This window comes from Camelina sativa, chromosome 20 (genome assembly GCF_000633955.1).
Source record: "Camelina sativa cultivar DH55 chromosome 20, Cs, whole genome shotgun sequence".
In the NCBI taxonomy this organism is placed as follows: domain Eukaryota; kingdom Viridiplantae; phylum Streptophyta; class Magnoliopsida; order Brassicales; family Brassicaceae; genus Camelina; species Camelina sativa.
In genome coordinates this window covers 10,008,150-10,025,411 of record NC_025704.1, presented here as the reverse complement: position 1 = coordinate 10,025,411, position 17,262 = coordinate 10,008,150, and the positions used below count along the sequence as shown (strand labels likewise).

Genomic DNA, 17,262 nt, shown 5'->3' with positions numbered 1-17,262 from the left:
GTCGTTCTATAATGCGGCCAGTGCGGTTGAGTCCGAGAGTCCTGGAATTTGGACCTGGATTTCCTTGAACTTTGTTATATAGGACCGGAGAGACTCTCCGGCATTTTGGCTCAAGTTCCAAAGCTGAGCATCTGTTACCGCGGTCTCGATTAAGCTAGAATACTGCTTAATGAAAGAGGTCGACAGCTCCGTGAAGTTGTTTATGGAGCCAGCTGTTAGAGATGCGAACCAAAGTAAAGCCGGCCCGCAAAACGTTTCTACGAACAACTTGCAGTATCCAGCGTCTGCTTCGTGAGGCTCGAGGTCCACGCGGCTAGCTGTTAACAAGAAAGTCTTAAGGTGAGTGGTCAGATCTCCCTTTCCCTCGTAGCTCGAGAACTTAATTTTGCCAGTATCTTTGATGTGGACTCGGACTACTTGGTCGGAGAAAGGAGTTCGCTTTGACTCCTCGATCACCCGGAAAATATCCAGAGCTGAAGTGGTTGCACTGTGCATCACGGACCGCAAGTCCTGGATTTCACTCTGCATGCGGAAGATCTCGGGATTGGTGATGTAACCAGGAGTCGAAGTGTTTCCGCCCATAGGGAGAGGAAGACGAACTGAGACTTCGGAGGATCCAGCAATATCGAGCTGAACCAGAGTGTGGGTATCGCCGACCAACGGTGGCGCTGCTTGAGTACTTAGCTGGGGTAGGAAAGTATTTCCCGGAATGGAGTTTGCTGCTGCAGGCTGCTTGGTGAGAGGCAGAATGACGCCAGTGAAGTCCAGAGCACGTCGGCAAGGGTTTTGATCGGAAGACAGGAGATCCACCCGATCGGCGTATGCGCGGTGAGAGGCTGAGAGGTCGGCTACTGACATAGTGACTGCCTCCAAACGGGTGGAGACCTGACCCTCCAGGCTGTCAAAACGCTCGGTAAGAGCAGCCGAGGCTGCTTGCTGGCGGTCAGACTTCTCAGACAAGTCCTGCAAAAGTTTATGGATAGCTTCCAGAGTTACCTGATTGGAAGGGTCGGTAGTCATAGCGGTGTTTTGGATGAATGTGATTCGGATTATGAAGTCGAAGTCGGAACTAGTGAGAGTATAGGCGATAACCCCCTCCTTCTAGCGCCAAATGTGAGAACTGAGATCAATTCTCTCCTTCCGAAGTAATTTATGTGAAGAGGTGCTTATCACCGTAAGAGTTCCGAACTGAAAAAGAGTGTTTGAATGCTAAAACTGTATATTACTGCTTGAGAAAAAATGTTCCCTCCTTTACAAAGACTCCCCCGTACATATTTATACAGACAAATTAATTACCCAATTAATGCGTAATTAATTTTACACAATTTTCGCGTCCTAATTAATACACTTGATTGCAGAAATCTTTGATCGAGCTCGAGCTGCGAGCTGACTGATGTGTCACCTCTCCGCGCTCTCTTCTTTTCTACGGGCCTGATGGGCCGACCCAAGCTACATCCTTAGCCCGTTTAGTGTGCCTGGTCCAGGCCCTTTGCCTGTTATCCGAGATGACGAATCGTGGGTACAACAATATTGTTTCTGATTTGTTGAACTTGTTAAAAGTAAAGACTTCTTAATCTACGTGCTTTAGTTAAAACATCCTATATTTTGAAATGGAGGGAGTAGTTATTTAACGATTTTGAAAATTCCGAAAAAAAACCCGAACTGAAACTAAACCAAATTTTTATGTTTATCTTATTAGATTTTAAACTCCTCTTTAACGGATTTGATCGGAGCAACGATGGAGTTTTGCCCTCTAGAAACAGTCTTCGAGATTGCTCTACGGAGGATCCGAACTAAAGATCGTTTTCTTGACCCGACCCGTAAAGCTAAACCATGAGAGAAGCTACGTTGGAACTGATGATGATTATGATCGGAGGAGTTTTGCTTATCAAGCGGACCTGAGAATAACCCGACCCGATCAAGAGGACCCGACATGAACCCTCTCTCGATCGGACCTGAAAGGAACCCTCTTTCGATCGGACCCGAGCCTAATACGATCGGACCGGAGCTTTTAGGGATCGGCTGAAGAGGGATTGAAGAAAACGAAGTCGTGCTCTCGAATGCGGCGGCTCGGTCTATGTGACCGTACGGATCGTAGAGAGAAGTTGAGAGAGGAGTAGCTGTGTTGGCGCTTACGGAAGCGCCGGAGATTGTACGGAACATGGTCGTCGTTGTATCTTCCTCTGAATGAACCTTTGAGGATGATGAGATTAGAGTTGGTTCGGGACGTACGTAGCAGAAGGAGTGACCTAAACCTTCGTCTAAAGGATCCGGTAGAAGAACAGAGATGTTTTTTTGATTCCGGTAACGTTCTCCTCCTCCGCCTCCGCCTGTGAAACACATACTCAGTTTTGTTACTCCGTTACCCATCAAAGAAACTTTTTTTTTTTCCAAGGAGTTTCAAAGTCAATAGACGATTTGAGAAAATTCAATATGAGATTGATTCATCAATGGAAGAAAAAATCAGAGAAGGTGAAAGAAGTAATTAAAGAGAGAGAGAGAGAGAGAGAGAAGAGTTGACTTATGTGCAAAGAGAAAATGATTTTTCTAGTAACCCAATTTGTATTAAATATCGAATATAAGAAAAAGAGAAAAATAGAAGAGATATTATTCGTTTTTTTGTCTGATTTAAAAAATCGCTGATAAGGAAAAAAAAAACAAACAGAAATTATAAATAGATGAAAAAAAGTGTGACGTTGAAAAGAAGTAAATGAAAATTTCGCAGAGAGTTGTAACAACAACTACTACTAATAAGGAAACGAGTGAGGAGGCGTTGACTTAAAAGAGTTTTTAAGTCAGGGGTTTCTATTTGAATGGTGAAAGATGGTTATAAGGACCACTCTCGTATTAGTGTGTGCATGCATGCACGCGCTCTTCTCTGGTGTGTGAGTCATGACCGCCGTACGAGAGGAGTTGGAAGACGGAGTCTTCTTCTTCTTCTTCTTCTTCATCAATAAAGAATACGGCATTTAGCGAGGAGTTTAGGGAGATTTTGGATCCTAGGATCCGTTTCAGGGACTAAAGCTGAGCCAGTGACTTTTGTGCAGGATTGGTTCTTGAATTGGCCTGCGACTTCGTCTGCGAAACATTCTGCGTTTTGGTTCTTTGTTAAGGTTTTTAGTTTTATTGCTTTTCTGTATAGGTTGAATGCTTTGTAGAATTAGATATCAAACTGACTTGCTTTATTGATCTTGGGTAACAACCCTATATATACAAGTTTATCTAGGGTTTACATAAACCGTCATTAACATAAACATTACACTAAAAGCCTAATATACAAAAGCCCATAAGCTAACACTAAGGAGATGTCATTATCCGTAATACTCCCCCTCAGGTTGGAGTGGGAGGAACACGAACACCCAACCTGGACATGATATAGAGAAACTGTGGACGACCAAGAGCCTTCATTAAAATGTCGGCCAGCTGCTCACTAGACGCCACATGTTGCGTAACAATAATACCATCACGCACCGCATCACGAACCGCATGACAATCATTCTCAATATGCTTGGTGCGTTCATGAAATACAGGATTAGAAGCAATATGAAGAGCAGCCTTATTGTCACAAAACAATCGAGCAGGCTGAGATTGTTTGATACCTAACTCTGTTAACAACTTACGAAGCCACTTGATCTCGCGAAGAGCAACGGACATTGCGCGATATTCGGCTTCAGCGGAAGAGTGAGAAACAGTCTTCTGTTTCTTGGTTTTCCACGCAATGGGAGAACCACCAAGCAGCATAACAAACGAACTAATAGAGCGCCGAGTAATTGGGCAAGAAGACCAATCTGAGTCGCAATAAATGGTGAGCGAAAGATCAGAGTCAGCCTTAAGCAAGATTCCTTGGTCCGGTGAACCCTTTAAAAATTGAACGACACGCAAAGCTGCAGCCCAATGAGCTTCACGTGGATGTTGCAGGAACTGAGACAGCACATGAATAGAGTAACTTAACTCAGGACGAGTATGAAGCAGATACAGCAGACGGCCAACCAAACGACGATACGAAGTCGGGTTAGTCAACAACGGTCCATCATCATCGGCTAAATGATGATTCTGTTCGAGCGGAGTGACAGCAGGACGAGAAACAAGATCACCTGTATCAGCCACAAGATCTAACACATACTTGCGTTGGGACAAGAAAATCCCTTCCGATCCGCGAGACACCTCTATACCAAGAAAATATTTCAACTTGCCCAAGTCCTTCATAGAAAAACATTTCCCTAAGTAGTCTTTAAAATTTTGCACCATATAGCTATCATTGCCACAAATCACAAGATCATCAACGTAGATCAACACTCTTAAGTCAATATTCGCACGAGTATAGGAGAAGAGAGAATAGTCATCATATGCTTGTGTGAAACCAAAACGAAACAATGCATCCGAAAGCTTTTTAAACCAACACCGAGGAGCTTGTTTCAGGCCATATAAAGACTTCTTGAGACGACAAACTTTGCCAGGATGAGAATGGCGAAAACCCGGTGGCAGTTTCATATAGACCTCCTCTTCAAGATCACCATGAAGAAAAGCGTTATTAACATCCATCTGAAACACTTCCCAATTATTTGCAGCAACAAGCCGGAGTAGGGTTCGCACAGTGGTCATCTTGACAACAGGAGCAAAAGTTTCATGATAGTCTTCTCCTTCAACTTGTTTATTACCACAGACAACGAGGCGGGCTTTGTAACGTTCGAGAGAACCATCAGCCCGATACTTAGTCTTAAACACCCATTGAGAATCTATCGCAACCTTACCAGGTGGAAGATCCGTAACGTCCCACGTTTCCTTGAACTCAAGAGCATCCACTTCCGTAGTCATGGCATCATTCCATACCTTAATACGTACCGCCTCTTTGAAATTTTTGGGTTCAGTACTATTGATTATCGCAGCCAGATAGGCACATTGCCCTGCAGAAAAGGAAGCATCGGAAATGTTTTCCGTTAAGAGATACAAAGGATTACCTTGGACCGTAGACGAGGACGGAGAAACAGAGGATGAGAGAGCGTGATGGGTCTCGAGATCAGTAGTGGTGTTATACAGCACATAATCCTTGAGTCTAACAGACTGGCGAACTTGACGTTTACCGGGTCGAGGAGGTTGTTGAACTTCAACAGACGAAGGAACCAATGACGAAGGAACAACAGAAGATCCCGGAGGAGACGACTCCGGAACCTGAGGAGACTCAACCAAAATCGCTGGTGTCAAAGGAGGGACGACAGGTGGTACAACCGGATCATGTGAAGGAGGAGCAACCGGCTCACTAGGCAAAACAGCGGGATCCGTAGGTGCAATGACAGCCGGTACCGTAGACAGAGGACTCCCCCTGTCTGGGACAGGCATAGGACTACACCAATCAGAGTCGGTCATGAGAGGAACACACGGTGCCGGAGAAGAGGACACCTCTGCCGCGAAAGGAAAAACATCCTCGCGAAAGATCACATCACGGGAGATGAGAAACTTGTTTTCCTCCATATCAAAGACTTTCCAACCTTTCTAGGCGAAAGGATAACCAACAAATACGCAAAGACGACTTCGAGCCCCAAATTTGTCTTTGTCACGAGACAACCGATGTGTATAGCAAGCCGAACCAAAAACACGTAGCTGATCGTAAGCGGGTTTAGCACCATGAAGAACTTCGTATGGTGAACGATTGTTATGAAGAGACGTCGGAGTACGATTTATTAAGTACGCAGCGGTTAAGACAGCCTCTCCCCAAAATTTAATTGGTAGACTTGCTTAAAATAACAATGCACGGGCCACATTAAGGATATGTCGATGTTTCCGTTCGACGCGTCCATTCTGCTGCGGAGTACCGACACAAGAGGTCTGGTGAACAATGCCTTGTTGCCGAAAATAGGAGGAAAGACACATAAACTCCGTCCCGTTATCACTACGAACTGTTTTGACGGTCTTGCCAAATTGTTTTTTTGCGTACGCAAGAAAATTTATTAGAACAGTACGCACTTCTGATTTCTCAAGTAGGAGATACGTCCAGACTGATCTTGAGAAATCATCGACAATAGTTAAGAAATAAATTGCACCGCAAGAAGAAGGAACACGATACGGTCCCCACACATCACAATGGATTAAAGAAAAACAATCGGAAGCTTTATTAATACTATCAGGAAACACTTCTCTAGTTTGCTTAGCTCTAAAACACACGTCACACGACAAAGAGCTATTTGAAGAAACAGAAACCATAGGTAAAGCCGAAAGCACCGAGTAACTAGGATGACCCAACCGTTGATGCCACAAAGCTTGATCAGAAGAGACACTAACTGTGTGAATCTTGGCGGTTGCAACATTCGTCAGATAGTAAACCCCATCACGCTCATCACCTCTTCCAATCAAAGTCCTCGTAAAACGGTCCTGTAAAACACAAATTGTATCAGTAAAAATGGCCATACACTTAGTTTGCTTCACAATTTGAGAGACAGATATCAAGGTGCAGTTCAAAGTCGGGACATAGAGAACATTGGTTAAGGAAATGTTCTCCGAAAGAGGAAAATCGCCCATACTCAAAGCCATGGTCTTACTACCATCGGCAAAACCCACCGAACAAGGTGAAATTGAAACAACGTTAGTCAAGATTGCAAGAGTCCCAGTCATATGATGGGAAGCTCCTGTATCAAGGATAACATCGCCAAACTTTGGCTTACCAGATAACTTGTCAGAGGGTTTAGTTTTCTCTTGAAGTAGTTGAGAAAGAGCTTGAAGCTGCTCCGGTGTGAATTCAGGGAAAACGAAAGGATTGGAAGACGGATTAGAACTTGTCGCATGGGCCGTTGTGACTTGGCCCCTGCCACGTCCATTACCACGACCGCCGGAGCCACGACCACGACCACCGGAACCACGACCAGCACCATTGCGATCAGTCCACCAGTCAGGAAAACCAACAAGAGACCAACAATCTTTCTTTTCATGACCTGACCGACCACAGTGGGAACACAACACGGGACGAGATTTGATAATGGAGGATTCCATTCGATTAACAGAGTAATTTTCAGTGGGAGACGACGGAGAAACTAACTCGCGACGTGTGACAAAACCTACAGCCTCCTGCCTCTGTTCTTGATGTCGGGAAGAAGCAAGGCGCTGTTCTTCGCGGATGACTTTGGAATAGGCGACACCAAGAGATGGAAGAGGATCCATATTAACCAAGCTTGCACAAATCCCACCAAAACGTGAATCATCGAGGCCCATGACGAATTGATGAAACTTCTCTTCATCTCGTTCTTTGACTAGTGCAGTCATAATTGAACCGTGAGGACAAACTGCACTGGCTTGATAATTCTTCAGCTCGTCCCAGAGATTACACAGTTTGCCATAATAGTCAATCACCGCTTGGCCTTCTTGTCGACATGAGGCAAGCTGAGCTTTGATCTGATGAACCCGGACATTGTTACTTACGGAAAACCGCTGTCGCAGTTCATCCCACAATAGATGAGCATCGGAGATAAAAGTAACAGTCGATTTCACCTTGGGCTGAATCGAGGCTCGAATCCAACGTACAATCATCGAGTTCACCGTCTTCCAGTTCTCGAAATCAGGATCAGCACTGTCAGGTTTCTTGATGGACCCATCGATGAAACCAGTTTTTCTTTTTGCTTGAAGAGCATTCAACATCTCTTCAGACCATTCATTATAATTTTCTCCATTCAACAGAACAGAGGAAATCACGGTGCCTGGGTTATCGGAGCTGGACAGGATGTATGGTGACACCGCCGTGGAAGACGGCGCTGAGACAAGAGCTCCGGACGAACCAGACAACTGTTCTCCGGTGGTAGACATTGTTTCTTGACACGCAAGAAAATCGAGACTATCGACACAAGAAAATCGAAACTATCGACACAAAGAAAAAGATTTAGTGTTTTAAGAGAAATTTTGCTCTGATACCATGTAGAATTAGATATCAAACTAACTTGCTTTATTGATCTTGGGTAACAACCCTATATATACAAGTTTATCTAGGGTTTACATAAACCGTCATTAACATAAACATTACACTAAAAGCCTAATATACAAAAGCCCATAAGCTAACACTAAGGAGATGTCATTATCCGTAATATGCTTCATGAAGAAGATCTTCTTCATCTGTATATTTCATAAACAAAAAACACACACACACACAAAAAAAAACAATTAATAAGCAAACACCGTACCACTAAGTATCTCAATCGATGGGAAGTATATAATTTAGTAGTTGTACCGTTGTCAGAAAGAACAGGACGATGAAGGGAGAGAAAGACTGCGAGAAGAAAGAGTAGATGGAGCTTTGAAACCGCCATTATTGATGCAGAAGAGGAGGAGGTTCTTACTTGTTTGGTGAGTGTTCTTCTTTTGTGATGAATCTTCACTTATTTAAAAGAGAATTTTGTTAAGTTAAGTTCGTTGACTCTTCAAAGTCGTTGTTTCGGTTAGGTTCTTCTTGTCCACTCGATTTGATGTCATTGCAGACAAATAAATCAAACGATATTGTTTTTTTGTTCTGTCAAGTGGAGGATATCTTTTTGTTTTTTTTCACTTTAGTGGGATATTTTTTTAGTCATATATTTAACTTTACTGTCACAAGTATAGTTTAGTAAACAACGTAATTGTGAGAACTGAAATCGAAATTCTCCTTCCGAAGTGTTTATGAACGGAGGAGCTCACCACCAGTAAAGTTCTGAACTAAATTGAAAGTTTCTTTAAAATACTAAAAAGTTTGTATTATTGCTCGAGAGTAAAGTTTTTCGATCCCCCATTACAATGGCTCTCCCTACGTATCTATATCAATTCATAACATACAATCAATGTCTAATTAATTCTCCACGCAGATCTCGCACTCTAATCAACCCGATTAATTGTGGGAATTTTTGACCGAGTCCAAGCTGCGAGCTGATTCGAGGTACGCCTCTCCGCGTTTCTGCCTTTTCGTTGGGCTTGGTGGGCCGATCACTATTACGTCCTTAACCCATTTAATATGTGGTTCGGACTTTTTGCCCATTATCTGAGATGAACAATCGTGGGTATAACAATAATCGCCATTGATCGAGATTTTAAGTTCATTTTGCTTTCTTGACTCTTCAGTCGTTGCTACCGTTTTTTTTTTTTTTTTTTAAAAATGTCTCTTCTTAGACCATTTACGACGTGTTGAATTCAAAATTGTAAATTAAATATTAAACATGTACAAATAAGGGTGTGGAAGATGATGTTGAATTAAAAATTAAACAATTGAAATACATACAACAAGGATGACATGTTGGACTAGTGACGAATTCGAGGTGAAGAATGGAACCATCATGTATAATCACATGGGAGAAAGACAATGATTGGATATTGAAATTATTAGTGTTAATTCTTATATCATACTAGTAAACAACTTTTTTATATACCATAATTGATCGGTTATAAGATTTTATAAATAGATATTTGATTCATCTGGTGTGGATAAAGGAAAAAAATATTTTAAACACACAAAATTATAGTTGTTATTTTAACTATTTATATCCCAACAATTATGAATTTCAAATTGATATTCCAAACAATCCCAATATACAATTTTAATTTGTCTTATTAATAATTATCCATATTTTTTTCTTTATTACTTGTAAGAAATATAATAATTAAGAAAAAATAATCAAATGTATGACCGTATTTTGTCATTTCTATTTTAATGTTGGTTGTAGTCGGTGGCTTGATCTAAATATTTATAAAGTTTTATATACAAGATAATCACAACCAACAACAACAAAAAAAAACACAAAAAATAAGAATATATAGTGAATTAGGGTGTTGAATGTTACTATTAAACAAACTATTATAAAATATAAAAAAATATTAGATATTGAATTATTAGGTAGAAGAGAGAGGATGATATTGAAAAAAATATTTGATGTTTAATTGAACCAATGTGGATGGTTTTAGTTCTTGTCCGTTCGATTTGATGCCACGCAAACAATTTAACCAAACTCAACAATGGATGTCATATTTTTTTCTTCACTCAAATTTAAGAGTGTAGTTATATATGATCATTTATATACTTTGGTATATGATCAGAAGTCGTACCATTCTATTTTTGTTTCTCTCACAACCATAAACAATTAGTTGAATTTAACAAAATCTCCATTAATTACATTTGCATGGCATGAGATAAGAAACTAAATTGTGAAAAGTATATTCTAATTATAAAGAGAGAGAAGAAAAAATTAACACTATCAAGAAAGGCGACTTACTCCAATATTTTACTTCTCACCGTTAACGTTATCACATTCACAATATAATAAGAAACAAAGAAAACGAGGTGACTTGAAAACGTGGAGGAAAAAAAAACACAAAAAAATGGGACTCAAAACATGAAGAAACAAAAGAGAAGAAACAAGAAAGTTGAAGAAACAACAACGCCATTAACTCCGAGTGCAAAAGCTCCTGATGAGTTAACGGCCAAAGAATAGCCACCCTCCCGTGTGTTTGTAGTGAGGATGACAACAATCCAGTTACCACCTTTGGCAATACCAATTCCAGTGAACTTAGAATCATTCAAGTTCTTGATTACGACAAGGGTGAAATTTCTCAAGACAGGTATCGGATCATAGTTTGGAGCACAAGCTTTTACTATCTCGCCGTCTTTAATTACGGTTGTGCTGAGGCGACACTTAGCGAGGAGGTTAGGGAAATTTGGGATTCTAGGATCTGTTCCGGGGACTAAAGCGAAGCCATTGGTGTTTGAGCAGGTTTGGTTCTTGAATTGGTCTGCGACTTCGTCAGCGAGACAGTCTGCGTTGTTGTTCTTTGTTAAGGTTTTTAGGTTTAGTGATGTTCTGTATTCGTTGAATACTTTAAGAAGATTTTCTTCATCTGTAGGATTTCATAAACAGACCACTAAATATATCAATCGGAAAATATAGTTTTAGTAAACAAAAGAGATCAAGAAACCTAAACTGAAAAATCAAGAAGATCTTACCGGAGTCGGAAAGAACAATACGATGAAGGGAGAAAAAGACTGAGAGAAGAAAGAGTAGATGGAGTTTAGAAATCGCCATTGATGCAGAGGTTCTTCCTTACTTCTTTGCCGAGTTGTTTTGCTGATGACGAACCTTTCACTTATTTATGAGAATGATGGTCCCTTTGATTTCAAAGTCGTTGCTTCTGTTTAGTTCTAATGGGATATATTTTATTCTTCTTCACTCAATCATGAGTCTTTTTTTTTCTTCTTTAGGCAACAACTCAATTATGAGTTGAATTTAACTAACATTTATTCTAAGGTTATTAATTTATTCAGAACTACAAAATAATATCAGCAACAAACTTGAATTTTTGTCCTTTCTTACACCATCTCCATTAATTACATTTTGCATGGCATGTTGGCATGAGATTTAGAAGAAACTAAAATTGCGAAAGTATATATTCTAAGAAAAAAAAGTTCCCTTTTAATTTTGAAATCTTTTGACATAAGTTTGGAGTTGAAGAATATGCCATTGCAAGACAGATCAAGACAAAAGAGTAATGTCTTAAAATCTAAATACAAAATAAAAACTGGTGGTGTATGTGACTTAATGAAGATAGGGTGGACCAAATCCTTCCAAAAAAAATCAACTAAAAGACATTTCATGCACAACTCTCTTCTCTTCTCTTTTATCTCCCCCCTCTCCTCAAACCTTTCTAGAGCCAAATATTTCCTGTGAAAATGGTGGTTTCTGCTGACTGCAGAATCTCCCTCTCTCCCCCAAGCTGCCTACGCGGCTCCACAGGGTTAACCAGACACATTAAGCTTGGTAGCTTCTGCAATGGTGAGCTCATGGGGAAGAAGCTCAACTCGGCTCAGCCTCCAAATATTCGACTTCGATCTTCTTCTACTAACTTCTCTAAGAGAGTTTCAATGTCTTTAAATAGTGTAGCTGGAGAGAGTAAGGTAAAAAGTTTCAAACTTTTAGCTTCTGCTTTCTATTCTCAATCTTCTTCTTCAATCTTCAAGCTCATCAAATGTGTCCCTGTACTGCATTTGCTTATGTCAACAACCTCCAGGCACAAGAACTTGAGACTGAGAAAAGGGATCCAAAGACAGTTGCTTCCATTATTCTTGGAGGTGGAGCAGGAACTCGACTCTTTCCTCTCACAAAACGTCGGGCCAAGCCTGCGGTTAGTTGCTTCTCTGCTGCAAAGTTTCCACTATTGCTGATTTTCCTGCTACAAAAGTATAACTAATCGAGAATATGTGTGAATTGTAGGTCCCTCTTGGCGGAGCGTATAGGTTGATAGATGTACCAATGAGCAATTGCATCAACAGTGGAATCAACAAAATGTACATACTCACACAATACAACTCAGCATCATTGAACAGGCATATATCCCGTGCTTACAACTCCAATGGAGTTGGCTTTGGAGATGGCTATATTGAGGTTTCACATTCATTCTTCATCATCTATTACGAGCCAAACTGGTTTGATGCATCTGAGACAATTATTTGAAAAAATTTCAGGTTCTTGCAGCCACTCAAACGCCAGGAGAATCCGGTAAAAGGTGGTTCCAAGGTACAGCGGATGCAGTTCGGCAATTCCATTGGCTTTTCGAGGTAGAAATTAGACTATATAACTAACTTATCTTCACATGAAAAGACAAGCGGTCCAACAATTCTTTTCATAGGATGCAAGGAGCAAGGACATAGAGGATGTGTTGATCCTTTCTGGAGATCACCTCTATAGGATGGATTATATGGATTTTATACAGGTGAGACAAGATTACTTGAAACCATGTCTTCCATCAAGAGTTAGTTACACTCAGAGACTCCAACCATGTCTACTTAAATCTTCAGGATCATCGGCAGAGTGGCGCGGACATAAGCATTTCCTGCATACCAATAGATGACAGGTGAATGCAAAAGAGTATATATAGCAAATTTCCCAACTTATTATGCTGAATCAAAGATCATGATTTTATAGTCCCTTTTTGTGTTACATGGTAGACGTGCCTCAGATTTTGGTCTTATGAAGATAGACGACAAAGGAAGAGTTCTCTCTTTCAGTGAAAAACCTAAAGGAGACGAACTGAAAGCAATGGTATGTTGAAAACTTGGGGGATTAGTTTTTCAGCGATAATAGCATCTCAGAACAAAATCTGAAGATTTGTTCTAACCTCGGGGTATCCTTAGGCAGTAGACACAACTATTTTAGGACTTTCCAAGGAAGAAGCTGAAAAGAAACCATACATAGCGTCAATGGGAGTTTATGTTTTCAAGAAGGAAATACTGTTGAATCTCTTGAGGTAACACCTTTAGTTCTAGATTTTGTCTTTGCATTCTAAGAACGATGCAAAATAAATATCATATCTTGCAACTGTTTTTGAAATCAGATGGCGTTTCCCCACAGCAAACGACTTTGGTTCAGAGATTATACCTTTCTCAGCTAAAGAATTCTATATGAATGTCAGTAACATTCAGATTAAGTACACAAGTTCATTCAATGAGTAACGTTATATCAACGAATAACAAGATCTTTTGAGCAGGCTTATCTCTTTAATGACTACTGGGAAGATATAGGAACGATAAGATCTTTCTTTGAGGCAAATCTCGCCCTCACCGAGCATGTAAGGACGACTCTATTTCCCAAGATATTGTTCATAATCATATACACTCATATTGATATCACGTACGTCTACATGTATACCTGTTAGCCGCCAGCATTTAGTTTCTACGACGCAGCGAAACCAATCTATACATCAAGGAGAAACCTGCCACCATCAAAAATAGACAGCTCTAAGGTAAATAAAACCAGCCATGATAGTCACTTCTAAACATTTCGGTTTTGGCCCACTTTGTTCAGGATTAACTCTCGACTTCATTACATGTGAAGCTCGTTGATTCGATCATTTCTCATGGAAGCTTCTTAACTAACTGCTTGATTGAGCATAGCATTGTGGGAATTAGATCAAGAGTAGGCAGTAACGTTCAGTTAAAGGTAAGCAAAACAAGTATCTTTCTAAGAATGGAAGGACTAGACTCAAAGATGGTATAATGATCTAAAAGGAATGGAAACTCTAGGACACTGTGATGCTTGGGGCAGACTTTTACGAAACTGATGCAGAAATTGCAGTACTGCTTGCTGAGGGGAAGGTTCCCATTGGAATAGGAGAGAACACAAAAATTAAGTAAGACTGACTATGAACTTCGCATGGTTTACCTTAGAAACAGTTCTCATTTGTGAATTTTCCCCATTCCTTTCTTCTTTTTGTTTAAACCTTCTCCTTTTCCCTGCAGAGAATGCATAATAGACAAGAATGCTAGAGTTGGGAAGAATGTAATCATCGCAAACTCAGAGGTAAAATTTTCTTTGAGTTAGGAAAATATGGATGTACACATCTTCGGTTGCTAATCTAATTCAACTAATGTGATGGTTTGCAGGGCATACAAGAAGCAGATAGGTCATCCGATGGATTTTACATCAGATCCGGCATTACAGTAATCTTGAAGAATTCAGTAATTAAAGATGGAGTTGTGATATGATACCTTTTAAGTTTTAACTGTGAGAACTAAAAAGTAAGAATGCAGAGCATAAGAGTCAAAACTGAATAACATTTATTTGCTAATGACGACACTTTTCATATACTCTTCCCATCTAACTAATTAGTTACATTAGACTGATGGTGTCTGGACTCAACCGTATATGTGGCAAATATGACAAATTTTCTGCACTGGGATAAGTAATACTGTACTTACAAAATGAGTTCCTCGCAGCTGAACATAAGTTCATTTTCGTATCTTTGCAAGACAAATCTTTCCTCCGACATGATCAGATTGGCAACGATGCACTTTTTGTCAGAAAAGGGTATTCGACCAGCTCTTCCAGCTCGGTGCAGATAATCTGTAGCCGTTTGTGGGAGATCAAAGTTGAAGATGTGAGTAGTTTCTGGTAGATCAATCCCTCTTGCTGCAATATCAGTAGAAACAAGAAGAAAACCTCCTCCTTGCCTGATTTCCTATAGGAAAGCATGAAGGTTAGTAACAGAAAGTACACATCTAGGATTAGAATCCGCAGACAAAAGAACCACGTACTGTTAGTGAAGCTGCTCGTGAATTGAAATTCATGTCCCCCTCTAGTAGGAGGATCTCCAGCGAGCCATTGTATGAAGTTTTAAGGAATTCCATTAGTAGAGTTGTCGATGGATCATTTCCAACCTTTTTTGACTTCTCAGACTGAAAAGAAGAAACAGAAAAGAGTGTTAAATGGTTGGATGAAGTCAAGTTAGAAGAGAAATAGAGGTTTCCAGTACCTGTTCCCCGACAAAAATAATAGCGGATTCAGGTGCATCAGACTCTAACAAGGCAAGCAGCATTTGATGTTTATTTGTCTTCTGACACATCTGCAAAAATAGAGGTTAGATGTACTTATAGATTAATATCATGACAAGTGGAAGGATGCTAAGAAGTTAAGTCTTACAACGAATCTGTGAAGAAGGCACAAAGGCATGGGCATGATTGCGCTAACATGAACATGGACAACATCCCTCTGCAGAAATATGAGGAAATACAACTGACTTGAGTCCCTAGTTCAGAATTATAATTTGTTATATTGCTAAATGTAGAGTTGGGTGGTATTTACATGACTACATTCTACAGTACGCCACAAATCATTTGGTTCAAAAGTAAAAGAAACATTTGATAAGCTAACCTTTGTCCACTTTTGCTGTATACAGTCATGCACAAAATGTTTATGCTGGGGAATGGAAGCACTGGCAAAAACTGTCTGACGTTTATCGCATGAAGAAAATGAAGTCAAAAGCTTCCGCACAGAACCAACTTGTTTTGAAGAGTAGAATAAGAAATCAACCTACCAAAGTGACCATTCAGATATATACCGGGGTCAGAAAATGTTCTCAGCATGATGTTCAATATGCAGAACAGCCTCAATCATTTTCTATAGAGAACAGTACAATACATACATACAATTGAGAAAGTTTTTACCTCATCTAAAACAAGAACTCTCACAGAGTCAAGTCTAAATATGTGCTTTTCTAGCATGTGACACAAACTTGCTACTGTAGCAACCAAAATTGCTGGTGGCTCAGCCTGAAAAAAAAAAGTTAAACTTGCTGAACTAAATCACAAGAAGAAGTCACTAAAACCCTTTAAAAAAACTCTTTTAAACAACCTAATCTATATAACTTAATAAGATCCAAATCCAACCTTAAGCCAGCTTTTGTGCCTTCTTAGGGTACCTCCATCTAAGAGAGCCATTACTGTACATCCTTTCACATCAAAATCCGATTTTGCAGCCAACATTCGAGCAACTTTTGTAACCTAAACCCAAAGAGGCAAACAAATTCCAAATATATCAAGTCAAAAAAGTGAAGATTTCAAAATCAATGCCTACTAGTACTAGACTTACTTGCATACCGAGCTCTCGAGTGGGTACAACAATTACAGCTTGCACAGAAGATCGTTGAGGATTAATAAGAGAGAATATGTGTAACAGGTAAGTCAATGTCTTGCCTGAACCTGTCTAAGATTACCCAAAACATAGCAACATTAATCAAAAGTTTCAAAACAGATAATCAAAAGAGAGAAGCATGATGAGAAGAAAAAAGGACTTGAGCATGGAGGATGCAATCACGGCCTGTAAACAAAGTAGGTAGAGCTTCTTTTTGTATCTCTGTGGGTAACACAAACCCAATCTCCTCTATTCTACACACCATTTTTTCAAATATATAATCAATAAAGTTTCGATTTTTATTAGTACTTTTCAAAATCAAAAGCAAGTGAAACGAAAAGCTTGCCTGTGCAAAATATGCTCCGGGACAAAACCTTGGCAGATTTCACGTAGAGTTAAAGCAGTTGTTTCATTGGCACTGTTGCTTTCGATTTCAGAGAAAGTGTCCGCGACGGCTTTGAGGTTTATAATTCGAGAATCAGAGGAGGATTTGAGAGCTCTCTTTGCGGAAGTAGAGTGAAAGAAACTGGGGTTTATTGTTGAGAAGAGGGAAGGATGAAAGGGTGAGGCTTTAGGGATGAGAGCGAGATGAGGAACAAAGAGAAGTTGTGACGCCATTGTTGAGCTCCGAACGAGAAAAAATCCGAAACGAAGGTTTTAGATAAAAAGAGATTAAATTATTTTTGTTTTAATTTAAAAATAATACTATAAAACTATATTAATTTTAAATTTAGTGATTTTTTTTGGAGGAAATTTTACAATTTATTTTCACAAATTCATTAGTTGAAGTAATTTGCTAATGTTCACTGTAAAAAATCCTTATTCATATACATTAAGTGGTTCATACCAAAAACATACATATAAT

At 39.8% G+C, this 17,262-nt stretch overlaps 4 protein-coding genes across 5 annotated transcripts in view; 1 reads left to right on the top strand and 3 right to left on the bottom strand.

Moving 5' to 3' along the window:
- Positions 10,195 to 11,153, bottom strand: LOC104770281 (uncharacterized GPI-anchored protein At5g19230-like). Its single transcript, XM_010494676.2, has 2 exons — positions 10,940 to 11,153; positions 10,195 to 10,833 (listed from the first exon to the last, which is right to left on the bottom strand). Exons 1-2 carry the CDS (start codon positions 11,016 to 11,018, stop codon positions 10,325 to 10,327), a joined length of 588 nt encoding a protein of 195 aa, XP_010492978.1. The 5' UTR covers positions 11,019 to 11,153; the 3' UTR covers positions 10,195 to 10,324.
- Positions 11,584 to 14,573, top strand: LOC104770279 (glucose-1-phosphate adenylyltransferase large subunit 1, chloroplastic). The gene is made up of 15 exons (XM_010494673.2): positions 11,584 to 11,887; positions 12,001 to 12,114; positions 12,204 to 12,374; positions 12,455 to 12,547; positions 12,619 to 12,702; positions 12,788 to 12,843; positions 12,938 to 13,031; positions 13,124 to 13,236; positions 13,324 to 13,396; positions 13,477 to 13,557; positions 13,645 to 13,731; positions 13,824 to 13,928; positions 14,012 to 14,118; positions 14,228 to 14,288; positions 14,372 to 14,573. Exons 1-15 carry the CDS (start codon positions 11,663 to 11,665, stop codon positions 14,471 to 14,473), a joined length of 1,566 nt encoding a protein of 521 aa, XP_010492975.1. The 5' UTR covers positions 11,584 to 11,662; the 3' UTR covers positions 14,474 to 14,573.
- On the bottom strand, positions 14,127 to 17,045 carry LOC104770280 (DEAD-box ATP-dependent RNA helicase 58, chloroplastic). 2 transcript variants are annotated; one of them, XM_010494674.2, is made up of 11 exons: positions 16,744 to 17,045; positions 16,558 to 16,651; positions 16,356 to 16,469; positions 16,154 to 16,267; positions 15,932 to 16,036; positions 15,639 to 15,797; positions 15,408 to 15,476; positions 15,241 to 15,330; positions 15,023 to 15,163; positions 14,687 to 14,946; positions 14,127 to 14,221 (listed from the first exon to the last, which is right to left on the bottom strand). In XM_010494674.2, the coding sequence occupies exons 1-11, from the start codon at positions 17,013 to 17,015 to the stop codon at positions 14,203 to 14,205; spliced, it is 1,437 nt and encodes a 478-aa protein (XP_010492976.1). In that variant the 5' UTR covers positions 17,016 to 17,045; the 3' UTR covers positions 14,127 to 14,202. The 2 variants fall into 2 exon arrangements, with proteins under 2 accessions (XP_010492976.1, XP_010492977.1); XM_010494675.2 differs by lacking the exon at positions 14,127 to 14,221 and having other exon boundaries at positions 14,525 to 14,946.
- The window catches only part of LOC104772374 (DEAD-box ATP-dependent RNA helicase 58, chloroplastic-like), a 5,774-nt gene continuing 5,705 nt past the window's right edge, over positions 17,194 to 17,262 (bottom strand). Inside the window, exon 10 of the mRNA XM_010497000.2 lies at positions 17,194 to 17,203. Coding sequence (XP_010495302.1) covers positions 17,194 to 17,203 — 10 coding nt within the window. The remainder of the gene's footprint in view (positions 17,204 to 17,262) is intronic.